This window comes from Oncorhynchus tshawytscha, linkage group LG02 (genome assembly GCF_018296145.1).
Source record: "Oncorhynchus tshawytscha isolate Ot180627B linkage group LG02, Otsh_v2.0, whole genome shotgun sequence".
Classification (NCBI taxonomy): domain Eukaryota; kingdom Metazoa; phylum Chordata; class Actinopteri; order Salmoniformes; family Salmonidae; genus Oncorhynchus; species Oncorhynchus tshawytscha.
The window spans coordinates 58,582,272-58,595,043 of NC_056430.1; the positions used below are offsets into that span (position 1 = coordinate 58,582,272).

The 12,772-nt window shown below is 42.5% G+C and overlaps 1 protein-coding gene across 3 annotated transcripts in view; it reads right to left on the bottom strand.

Annotated features, from left to right (window-relative positions):
* The window catches only part of rrbp1b (ribosome binding protein 1b), a 30,836-nt gene extending 18,313 nt beyond the window's left edge, over positions 1 to 12,523 (bottom strand). For 2 of the 3 annotated variants that reach the window (XM_024443719.2, XM_024443702.2), the window contains exons 1-4: positions 7,091 to 7,195; positions 3,188 to 3,876; positions 1,526 to 1,677; positions 50 to 172 (exon numbers count right to left, since the gene is read on the bottom strand). In XM_024443719.2, the coding sequence (XP_024299487.1) occupies positions 50 to 172; positions 1,526 to 1,677; positions 3,188 to 3,842 (930 nt within the window). In that variant the 5' untranslated portion in view covers positions 3,843 to 3,876; positions 7,091 to 7,195. Of the gene's footprint in view, positions 1 to 49; positions 173 to 1,525; positions 1,678 to 3,187; positions 3,877 to 7,090; positions 7,196 to 12,131 lie in introns of those variants that run through there. The other variant, XM_024443711.2, reaches the window with a different exon arrangement.
* Between the last annotated feature and the right edge of the window lie 249 nt (positions 12,524 to 12,772).

The following is a 12,772-nucleotide window of genomic DNA, read 5'->3' on the forward strand; positions in this document are numbered from 1 at the left end:
GTGTACACTTCAGGAAAAATAAGATATTATTGAACCCGTGGTCTTGTACCTTGGTGAGCTCCCTCAGTCGAGTCTTGGCGGCGGAGACGCCCTCCTGCTCGGTAGACAACTGCTTCTCCTTCTCCTCTAGCTGTTTCTTCAGGGCAGCCGTGGGATCCCCCTTCTGAGAGGCCTAACCAACAGATGCAACAAGTTGACCACCATTGATCGGCTACAGTTGATGTTAAGACAAGCCAGAGAATGACAACACCCCAAATAGCAACCTATTTGCTATATAGTGCATTACTTTTGACCAGGGGCCATAGGGCTCTGGTCAAAAGTAGTGCACTATATAGGGAATAGGGTGCCATTTGGGATACAACCCAATATCATCTCTCAGTTGGGAAATATCGGAAAAAGGTGCTTCCAAAACTACTAGGAAAATTCTACTTTAGAAGGGGGGGGCTACAGTGTTTTTACTTGAAATGTTGCTAAGCTTAATTAATTCAGGCTTCTGCAGTTTAGAAGTGTGTGTCATGACAGTTTGACAGACAAAAGATATTCCATGTACAATCATGTCTGAGTCATTTTAACCGTAGCCAAGGTCTTAAGAGTCCTTTAGGTGCCTTTTGGCAAACTCCAAGCGGATGGTCATGTGCCTTTTACTGGGGAGTGGCTTCCGTCTGGCCACTTCACCAGAAAGGCCTGGTTGGTGGAGTGCTGCAGAGATGGTTGTCCTTCTGGAAGGTCCTCCCATCTCCTCAGAGGAACTATAGAGCTCTGTCAGAGTGATCGGGTTTTTGGTCACCTACTTGCCCAAGGCCCTTCTCCCGCAATTGCTCAGTTTGGCCGGACGGCCAACTCTAGGAAGAGTCTTGGTGGTTCCAAACTTCTTCCATTTCAGAATGGAGGCCACTGTGTTCTTTGGGACCTTCAATGCTGCAGAAATGTGTTTGGTACCCTTCCTCAGATCTCAGCCTCAACACAATCCAGCAGACATTTTTTGGCTTAATTTTTGCTCCGACATGTACGGTCAACTGTGCGGCCTTAAAGGGTGGGGTGCAAAATGATTTGCTATGTGAATTTATCGAAGGAGATCAAATTCAGATGTAAAATAAGGTTAATAACACATGTGTGTGCCTTTCCAAATCATGTCCAATCAATTGAAATTACCACAGTTGGATTCCAAGTTGTAGAAACATCTCAAGGATGATCAATGGAAACCAGGTGCACCCGAGCTCAATTTCGAGTCTGTCTGAATACTTATGTACAGCTATGTTTTGGGGTTTTTTTTGCAAACATTTCTAAAAAGCTATTTTCACTTTGTCATTATGGGGTATTGTGTGTAGATTGATGAGGGAAAAAAATGTATTTAATACATTTTAGAATAAGTCTGTAAAATAACATTTGAAAAAGTCAATGGGTCTGAATACTTTCCAAATGCACTGTATGCCTGCATTTCTACTAAAGGGAATGACTTGGCCACGGGCCACTGTTTAATGCTTGCGTGTGTCAGTCAGTGTCATTCTGGAAGGGAATACTGTACCAGTTGCCAGGAGTCGAGGCCAGCCTTGTCACTGAGCACTTTGATGAGCCTTTGGGCCTCTCCCTCGCTGAATGTCATGCTGCTCACAGTAGACAGTAGAGTCTTGTATGGCAGGAGGAGGGGAGCATCAGCAGAGTCGACGGCAGCAACCACTACAAGGAGAGAGAGTGAGTTGGGTGATACGTGTGCCAGGGAGTTCCCTATGTCAGGGGTTACAGGATGTACTACTTGCCTATCATTTGGATGACTTACTAGTTCATAAATTGAATAAACACACTTTTCCATAAGGATGGTTTACTTTATTACTTGTATGAATGACCTGTTTGTAACTTTGATTAATTACTTGATTGTTTACTTGTATGAGTTACTGTAGACTAGTAGTAAACAAAATATAAGTTGGGGATGGTTAGAGGGGGAGGTCTTGGGAGAATGAAGGGCCATGTGATCTTCAATTCTATACTGAACAAAATTATTAGAACGCAACATGCAACAATTTCAAAGATTTTGCAGAGTTACAGTTCATAAGGAAATCAGTCCATTTAAGTAAATGCATTAGGCCCTAATCTATGCATTTCACATGACTGGGCAAGCTACCCCATGGGTGCCCCCCCTCTGAAGATTCCGCAGGTGAAGCCGCCAGATGCGAGTGTCCTAGGTTGGCGTAGTTACAGGTGGTCTGCGGATGTACGTACTGCCAAATTCTCTAAAACGGAGTTGGAGGCAGCTTATGGTAGATAAATGAACATTCAATTCTCTGGCAACAGATCGTGGACATTCCTGCAGTCAGCATGCCAATTGCATGCTCCCTCAACTTGAGACATCTGTGGCATTGTGTCGTGTGACAAAACTGCATATTTTAGAGTGGCCTTTTATTGTCCACAGCACAAGGTGCACCTGTGTAACAATAAGGATACAATCTTCACTGTCAGTGATGTAAACAAATTTGTGCACAAAATTTGAGAAATAAGCTTTGTGCTCATGGAACATTTCTGAGATATTTTATTTCTCCTCATGAAACATGGGACCAACACTTTACATGCTGCGTTTATATTTTTTGTTCAGCATAGATGACATAGGGTCTAATCAACAACCAGAACCCATTGCTTTCAATTGGCCTTTCATCATAATACCAATGCTTCACTAGAGACACTGAGCTAACAACTTCCTCTAGGAATGCAGAGGTTGTTAGCAGGGCTGGGGTAAATTTCTAATAAAAATAACTGAATTTCTAATTCAATAATTGAAAAAAAGTGCATTTACTTTCAATGACTTCTTGATTAACATAAAAAGGGGAATCTATTCATGTTAAGTTATTTAATTCCTAAATGTTATATTAAATTAACTTCCTGAATTGACATAATTGAATTTGGCAAGTATCCTAGTGGTAAAGAGTGTTGGGCCAGTAACCGAAAGGTTGCTGATTCAAATCCGAGCCAACTAGGTGAAAAATCTGTCGACATGCCCTGAAGGCACTTAACCCTAATTGATCTTGTAAGTTTCTTTGGTTAAGAGCATTTGCTAAATGACTAAAACAAAAAAAATGTCATTCGAATTGACCCCAAACCTCATTTATAGAGTACATGAATTGCAATAGTTTTATATTAAGAGTTACCATATAAACAAAAGTAAATATGTGATCAAAGCAAATTATTTACTACCAACCTGGCTCAGCCTTTGCTTTGGATTTTTTCTTCTTAGCAGGTGCCTCAGCCTTGAGCTCCTCTGCCTTGGCAACGGGTGCAGAAGGAGTGTCACTGGACACCGGAGTAGGTGCGACAGTCACCGGGGCAACCTCAATCGCCACAGGTGGCACGACCATGACGGGCACTTCCTTGGCGATGGTCTCCGGGACGATGGTAGGCTTGGCAGGGGCCGGAGCCACCTTAGCCACCTTCTTCTTCTTTTTCGGGGAAGGAGCGGCAGCCTCCACGGCCACTGGGGCAGCAAAAGCGACCACGACAGGATCCGGTGTAGCAATGGGCTCTGGTTCAGGCTCAAGCTCGGGGGCAGCGAGGGGCTCAGGTTCGGGTTCGGGCTCGCTAGCGGACTCTGCGACCGGTTCTGGGAGATCCCCGTTGGGCCGCTCTTCCTTCTTCTTGGCTTTGCTTTTGTTCTCCAACGCCTTCTTCTTCTTATTCTTCATAGAGAGCTGGGTCTGGGCAGACTTGCCCAGCTCATGGCGGTGCTTGGCCAGGGCTTCCTCGTACGATGTCTCCTTCATGGAGAGCGTGGAGACCAGAGCAATGCCGATGGCGGAGACTACCATGAATCCACCAAAGACCATGAAGCCGAGGGTTTGGGGGTCGTAAACGTCCATGTCTTTAAAAAAAAATCTTGTCCCTCCGCAAAGCCTAGCACAAAAGAAAGTAGAGTTCGCGATTAGCTAGGTGTCAAAGGATGCGAGCCATAATCATCAAAAGTCACAACATAATGTTTAGTAAATTGGTTCAATGACGGCCAGTTCACAATTTAGATTTCCCCCCCAATCAATATATTTATCAACCACCAGGGTGACACTTCACAGAAGGATCAATGAGTTAGCCAGTTAACTTCGGTAACCGCAAAAATATAACTCCTATTTTTCTGGTTTTCCAAGAACGCTGATCTATGGCGATATAAATTAAGAAAACATTTGTGGTTTCAGAATATTTACAAGATTTACACAAGCAAAATTAAGTTGATGCTGGTAGCAAAACTTCCAAAAATGTGCTCGCTCATGTGTAGTATTGTTTAAAAGCCTTAATTTATTTAGAAAAATGTGTTGGCTGGCTCACTGATCTAATATATTACAATGATCAGTCAAATATGAAAATCACAAGCAGGAGTAGATGGCACACATGAGTGTCTCGCAGAAGTTGAGAAGTTCATACCAGAGGCTATTCGTCCCCTGCGGTGCAGGAGATGACTGACACACGAAAGGCACTAATCACAATAAATATACATTTTACTGAATCTGTAATCCTTTGCATACTTTTCAAAATTAAGTAATTGATTATCAACCTAATCTAACAGTCACCTACCTATTCATGGATGAATTTATTGGGATTTTATAACAGTAACCAGATTCTTATAGTTTAGAGTTAGGCTTTCTTGTTTTAGTGGCTTTTTAGCTTCTTGTTTTCAGTTTTGGTAGGAATCTTCGATGAAAGGTTAACATCGAGGGAATAATGTTGAGGATGGGCAAAAATAGGGACAGGGTCTGTGTCTCACACATTCCGGTCACTACATTGGTAAAGGTGGACCAAATTTTGCTGACTAAAAACAACAATCTTTCCATAGCTATACGACCAGCTCCTGAACATCTAATAGGGTTAAAGAAAAACAGATATCCCCCCTTTTCCCCATCTACATTCATGTAAAAAAAAATGTACTTCGTCTCCAGTTTGCAGAGGATACACCTGTACGCAGTTGCACTGCACAAATTCCCTATGAGTTACTTGACCAGGAACCATTCCGAAGAAGGACTCCTTCAAGAGTGGGCTTTCAGCTACTCATAGGCATGAGAGGCAATGCTGACTCTATACAGTAGATAATGTATGTGTACCAAATGGTACCCTATTCCTTATGTAGTGCTCTATTGTTGACCAGGGCCCTCTGTTCAACAGCAGTGCACTACAAAGGGAATAGTGTGTCATTTCAGACATAAACAAGGCCTCAGGTGAAGAAAAAAAAATGCTGACTAATCGAGTGAAGACTTCCATGCTTTCTCTCTTCAATAGTCAAATACTCAATCAATTGGAAAGCAATAGTAGCAATCTTATGGAATACAAGCATTTGGGTATCCATTCTGAAACTGATACTTTGGGATAAAATGCTTTAGTGTTGAATTTAAAATGACTTGATAAGGTGATTCAGAGATATTTGATCAAACTGAAATAAACTCCTAAAGGAGCAAACTGTTGATTTACATCAACATTAGCCTATAAATAAATAGTCACTGATCAATCTATTGGTTTTGCAATAGGCAACAACTAGTCATTCTAATAATGCTATAAAACAAAACGTTGGTGTGCACTGTTCAGTGTCTAGCTACAGGTTGTTACAACAGATAATGTGATTTAAAGAAATATTTTTGGTATCCATTATTGGGAGTTGCACGGAGAATTTGACCATCCTTAACTTTGCAATACTATTTTCGTTCTCGATTCGGCTAAACGTGTATCTTCTAAAATGTCCGTGTCCAGTTGCAGATGGTGGGTTTGAATTTAGAAAACGCTCTGTTATTAAAACAAAAATGTTGCTCCATGAAGTAATCCAACAATATGTGCGCGCCATCTTGTCCATTTCAAATCTTCTCTTAGATCAAGACAGGTAAGTCTCATCATGACACTTTGGGGTGGACCCACCGGTCTCAATCAATGGTAGAAAATTATCTGTACTACACCAAACAGTACCTAACCTGTAACTCCCAGTAATGGATACCAAAAATCATTGGATAAATCACATTATCTGGTGTAACAATCTGAAGCTAATCATTCTAATGTAAAAATGCCCAATGTATCAAAACACACTACAGACATTTACCCTAACTGAAGATAATGCGGAATTCTCGAGAGTGTAGAAGGGGCTACGTGTCTCTACAAACAATTAACCCCTTGTGATGTACCCCTCTTGTTATGTAACGAGAAGAGTACAGTTGCCTTAACGTTTCTACCTATATAGTCTACTTGACCACTTGCCAGTTTCACAAAGTTTATTGGCATCATACAACTTACAGTACCTCAAATATGCTACCCATTAGTTAAACAATTAATCATTTAAAAGCGTTGTAGAGAATCTTATTGAGAACAGGTTTATGCAGTGTTAAAATGTTTCACCACAGGCCGGGCTACAATAGCCCACGTTATATACTGGTCCTTATTCTCGTTATGTAGTGTTTTACATTTTAAAACATCTAGCATCCGCTCCACACAAAATAAATGTAACTGAACAATTTGTTTTCGTCGTCTCTAGCTAAGAAAACTTAACTCGTGTCCAGTGTCCATAGCTACGTGTCCTCCAGAGACGGCCTACAACCATCATTAGAGCCCGTTGATTGATCACTCATTGACCGCAGCATCTCAATGTGTTTGATGTTGAGCCCTTTAACTCAAGAATATGAGCCAGGAGATAAGGCTATCCCGATAACATCAATACAGCCATTAAAATGAATCTCAATGCCAAACTTATGATATTTGAGACGTCACTTGGTTAGACTATGTAATATTAAAAAAATATTAGTCTGGGTCTACAGATGCAGTTAATTAAGAATAGGGCACCAAAAATGAGTAAAAAGTAGACTTAGGCTTCCACAAACATTAATCAATACTGTCTATTCTTTCAAACCGAAAAGATCAAGCAACATTGTATCATGAAAAGTAACGATAGTTCCGAAGTCAAAGTTTCGAGAACATTTTTTTTTTCTCTCAATGTGAAAAATTATCAATTCATTTTCCGACATGCATATGTCTATTCGTACGAGGCTGGGTTACAACTCTTCCTTACACTACACTCAGTTAAGACCATTTCCTATTCTTTTTAAATGATTCATACTTTTTATATATATATATTTTAAGAATCTCTTACCCCGACCACCAATGTTCACTCTTTCTGAATAGCCGCTGAGTGTGGAGTCGTGGCACTTTCTCTGAGCTGGCGAAAAGCCATCACGTTGCCCAAAAAACTAATTTCAAAGAGCGATTTCATTGGGTAGAGGGAGATCAGTCAAAGGCATTTAAACTTACCACGTCATTTTTAGGGTTTCAATTAGTTACCACAGCCACAGAGTAAATATACCGCAAAAAAAATCATGAAAAAAAATATATATTTTTTTGTGGTCTTAATTTAAGGTTAGGGTTAGACATAAGTTTAGGGTTAGGTTTAAACTCAGATTTTAAAAAGATAATGGTAGAAATTGGCGGGGGTTTATGACTTTATGGCTGTGGTAAGTAGCGAGGACAGTTTTAGGCTGCACGATACAAAGGAGGCGTGACTGTCCAATAAAGCCCGACTTTTGGGATTTGTAGTCTCAAATCTAGGTCTCCGTATCTATTTCTGTTGGACTGTTCCATCAGTATCTATTTATCTCTCTCTCTCACACACACACACACACTTCACTCTCTTCCTTCCTATTTAAGTGAACCTGAATACCCAAGTACTATGCATATCCACATAGCCCACATGTAAAAACACCTGTAACAATATACACATCGCAACACACACACACACACACGCACTTAACTTTGTTCCATCACATTTAATTGAACCTGAATTCCCAAGTTCTATGCATATCCACATAGCACACATGCAAAGACACCTGTAACAATATACACATTGCAACACACACACACACACACCTCACCTACACCCAACTGCAGACACACACCTTCAAAGCACAGCACACATCCTTGACATATGTTTGCTCCCAATTGTAAGGCAAACACAGTTAGGCAAGCAGGCCAGGTAGAACCGGGAAACTCTTGGCACCAGTTAATCATTATCATCGGTTTCCAAACACAACAAGGAGTACTGGCATTGGACCTTTCTTGCAGGGAAGAAAGTAGAGTTGTATTAAGAAAAACATGGCAACACTTTACTGGAATAGACTATCTACTGACATAATACTATATCCACAGATTCAGAGTCAGCTAATCAAGCAAGCCATACTCAATGCTCATTCTACCTAAGTCAGGCAAGAGAGACAACTGCAGGCCTACTAATGAAACACAACAACTACTTTTTGGAGTGGTAAGACATGTCTAAGATGATTGTGACATAAATTCCTGCATGTCAACAGACTTGCAGTTAGCATTTACTTTACCAATGTTGTCCCATTGCACCATAAGGAGCATAAGCGGTGGCGGATTTAGGTACAGGCGACATGGGCAGCAACCCAGGGCGGCATCTTGCCGGGGGCGGCACGGGGCGCCCGCACAAAACAGTTTGGAATGGTAACAATTGCACGATCTGTTTTCTACCTTTCATTTGCACGTCATGTTAATGATATGTCTTACTCACTTCGGCTGCGGAGAGGTTGATCACACAGTCTTCCGGAAAAGCTGGTGCTCTCATGCATGTTTCAGTGTTATTTGCCTTCAAGCGAGCATAGAAGTAGTTTAGCTCATCCAGTAGGCTCGTGTCACTGGGCAACTCTGGGCTGTGCTTCCCCTTGTATTCTGTAATGGTTTGCAAGCCCTGCGACATCCGATGAGCGTCAGAGCCAGTGTAGTATGATTCGATCTTAGTCCTGTATTGACACTTTGCCTGTTTGATGGTTCGTCGGAGTGCATAACAGGATTTCTTAAAAGCTTACGGGTTAGAGTCTCGCTCCTTGAAAGTGGCAGCTGTAGCCTTTAGCTCAGTGGGGATGCTGCCTGTAATCCATGGCTTCTGGTTGGGGTATGTACGTACGGTCACTGTGGGGACAACGTCATCGATGCACTTATTGATGAAGCAAATTACTGATGTGGTGTACTCCTCAATGCCATCGGAGGAATCCCGGAACATATTCCAGTCTGTGCTGGCAAAACAGTCCTGTAGCTTAGCATCTACTTCATCTGACCACTTTTTTATTGATCTAGCCACTGGTGCTTCCTGCTTTAATTTGAGCTTTTAAGCAGGAATCAGGAGGATAGAATGATGGACAGATTTGCCCAATGGAAGGAGAGGGAGAGCTTTGTATGTGTCTCTTTGTGTTGAGTAAAGGTGGTCCAGAGTTCTTTTTCCTCTGGTTGCACATTTAACATGCTGATAGAAATTTAGTAAAACAGATTTAAGTTTCCATGCATTAAAGTCCCCGGCTAATAGGAGCGTGTTTTCCTGTTTGCTTATGGCGGAACACAGCTCATTCATTGCTGTCTTAGTGCCAGCATCTGACTGTGGTGGTATGTAAACAGCTACAAGGAATATAGATGAAAACTCTCTTGGTAGGTAGTGTGGTCTACAGCTTATCATGAGATACTCTGCCTCAGGTGAGCAATAACTCGAGACTTCCTTAGATATTGTGCACCAGCTGTTGTTTACAAAAATACATAGGCAGCCACCTCGTCTTACCGGACTCCTCTGTTCTATCCTCCGGTACATCGTATAACCAGCCAGCTGTATGTTGATGTTGTCGTTGTTCAGCCACGACTCCATGAAGCACAAGATGTTCGTTTTTAATGTCCCGTTGGTAGTTTAATCTTTCGCTTTTATTGTCCAAAGATTACACTTTTGCTAGCAGAATGGATGGAAGTGGGAGTTTATTCGATCGCCTACAAATTCTCAGAAGGCAGCCAGACTTTTGGCCCGTCTTTCTCTGCCTCCTCTTCAAGCAGATCACGGGGATTGGAGCCTGTTCCCGAGGAAGCCGCAGGGCCAGACGGATTACCAGGATGTGTACTGCTTTCATGCGCTGACCAACTGGCAAGTGTCTTCACTTCACTTTTCTGGTTTGTGTGAAGTCGTTAAGAACAATATAAAACCAGTCTGCACACCACCAAGGTGAATTGGTTAAGTCTTGACTCTTGGTTGACAATGTTGGGGGATGGGTAATGTATTGATGCTCAAGTGCCAAATCAACACAAATTTGTTTCTATTTGTCTTTGTTAATTCTTTTTTATATTTATTAGTCTTATTTTTGTTTATAGTGACGTCACTTGCTCTGAGACCTTGTAGTAGTAGTAGTAGTACCTGTGGATGTATTTCAAGGCCTACCTTCAAACTCAGTGCCTCTTTGCTTGACATCGTGGGAAAATCAAAAGAAATCAGCCAGGACCAAGAAATGTAGACCTCTACAAGTCTGGTTCATCTTTGGGAGCAATTTCCAAATGCCTGAAGGTACCACGTTCATCTGTACAAACAATAGTACGCAAGTATAAATACCATGGGACCACGCAGCCGTCATACCGCTTAGGAAGGAGACACGTTCTGTTTCCTAGAGATGAACGTACTTTGGTGCGAAAAGTGCAAACCAATCCCAGAACAACAGCAAAGGACCCTGTGAAGATGCTGGAGGAAACAGGTACAACAGTATCTATATCCACAGTAAAAACGAGTCCTATATCGACATAACCTGAAAGGCCACTCAGCAAGGAAGAAGCCACTGCTCCAAAACCGCCATAAAAAAAGCCAGACTATGGTAATATTGTAAATGACTATTGAAGCTGGAAATGACTGATTTTTAGTAGAATATCTACATAGCGTACAGAGGCCCATTATCAGCAACCATCCCTCCTGTAATTCCAATGGCATGTTGTGTTAGCTAATCCAAGTTTATAATTTTAAAACCCTTTTGCAATTATGTTAGCACAGCTGAAAACTGTTGTTCTCATTAAAGAAGCAATAACACTGGCCTTCTTTAGACTAGTTGAGCATCTGGAGCATCAGCATTTGTTGGTTCGATTACAGGCTCAAAATGACCAGAAACAAATAACTTTCGTCTGAAACTAGTCGGTTTATTCTTGTTCTGAGAAATTAAGGCAATTCCGTGCGGGAAATGCCAAGAAACTGAATATCTCGTACAACGCTGTGTATTACTCCCCTCCCTTCATAGAACAGCGTAAACTGGCTCTAACCAGAATAGAAAGAGTGGGAGGCCACAGTGCACAACTGAGCAAGAGGACAAGTAAGTTAGTGTCTAGTTTGAGAAACAGATGCATCACAAGTCCTCAACTGGCTGCTTCATTAAATAGTACCCACAAAACACCAGTCTCAACGTCAACAGTGAAGAGGCGACTCCGGGATGCAAGCCTTCTAGGCAGAGTTGCTAAGAAAAAGCCATATCTCAGACTGGCCAATAAAAAGAAAATATTAAGATGTATATGTTTTTATAAACACTGAGTGCACAAAACATGACAGACTGCCTAGATGAATCTAGGAGAAAACTATGATCCCTTATTGATGTCACCTGTAAAATCTACTTCAAATCCATTTGTATTGGTCACATACACATGGTTAGCAGATGTTAATGCAAGTATAGCGAAACGCTTGAGCTGTCAGGCCCTGATCTGTTTCACCTGTTCCTGTGATTGTCTCCACCACCTCCAGATGTCACTTATTTCCGCCAGTGTATTTTTCCCTGTCTCTCTGTGCCAGTTCATCTTGTATGTTAGTCAAGTCAACCATTTGTTTTTCCCCGTTCTCCTTTTCGCTAGTCTTTATGGTTTTGATTCCTGCCTGTCTCTGGACTACTTTCCCGCCTGCCCTGACCTTGACTCTGCCTGCCCTTCGGTACCTTTTGGACTGGTTTTGACCCTTTTGCCTGTCCACGACCATTCTCTTGCCTTACCCTATTGGATTAATAAATATTGTAAAACCCCAACCATCTGCCTCCTGTGTCTGCAGCTGGGTCTCGCCCTGTGTCATGATAGTACGAACTGGCCATGACAGACCCAGCAGACATGGACCAGCTCTGCCAAGCTGTCTCCCTGCAGGGAGCCACCTTTGGGAGACATCAGGAGTTGCTACAGGGCCTTTTGGAAGGGCTCAGTTCTTTGACGGAACGCCACCGCCGTAGGTTAAAGGCTATTATGGAGAAAATCAGGGAGTTCGCTCAGACTGTTTGCAACACCAATCACCCAGTCATTCTTTTTCCTTATCTGTGCTGAGTTTGTACAGCCTATCCCGACTCCCTATGAACCCCACTTACCACCTCCAGAGCGATTTTCAGGGTATCCAGGTACGTGCCAGGGTTTTCTTTCTCAGTGCTTGCTTATTTTTGAGCTACAGCAATCTTCGTTTTCTACAGAGCGATCGAAGATGGCGTATATAATTACGCTAATGTCGGTAAGGGCGCTCTCCTGGGCTACGGCAGTTTGGGAACAACAATCTGCCATTTGCGGTCATTTGGAGGAATTCGTGGCAGAGGTGAGAGGTTTTTGAGTCTCCGGTATCGGGAGAAAGGCAGCCAGCAAACTGCTTGATTTACGTCAACTCCCGTAGTGTGGCAGACTACGCGGTGAAGTTTAGCATGTTGGCCGCCGAGAGTGCCTGGAATCCGGAGTCTCTTTTCGATACTTTTCTGCACAGATTATCTGAGGAGGTAAAGGATGAGCTAGCTGCTCGGGAAATGCCGGAGTACCTCGACTCTCTTATTGCCTTAACCATTCAAATAGATGGACGTCTAAGGGAACGTGAGAGGGGGCTGGTCTCGGGCACACTCGTGCACCCGATATGGAGTGTTCACCTCCTTTGAAATCCGGAAGTTTCCGAAGGCAGCCCAGCTCTCTCATGAATCTACAACGGGTGAGTTGGATACTCCTGAGCCTATGCAGTTGGGAAGAACTAGGC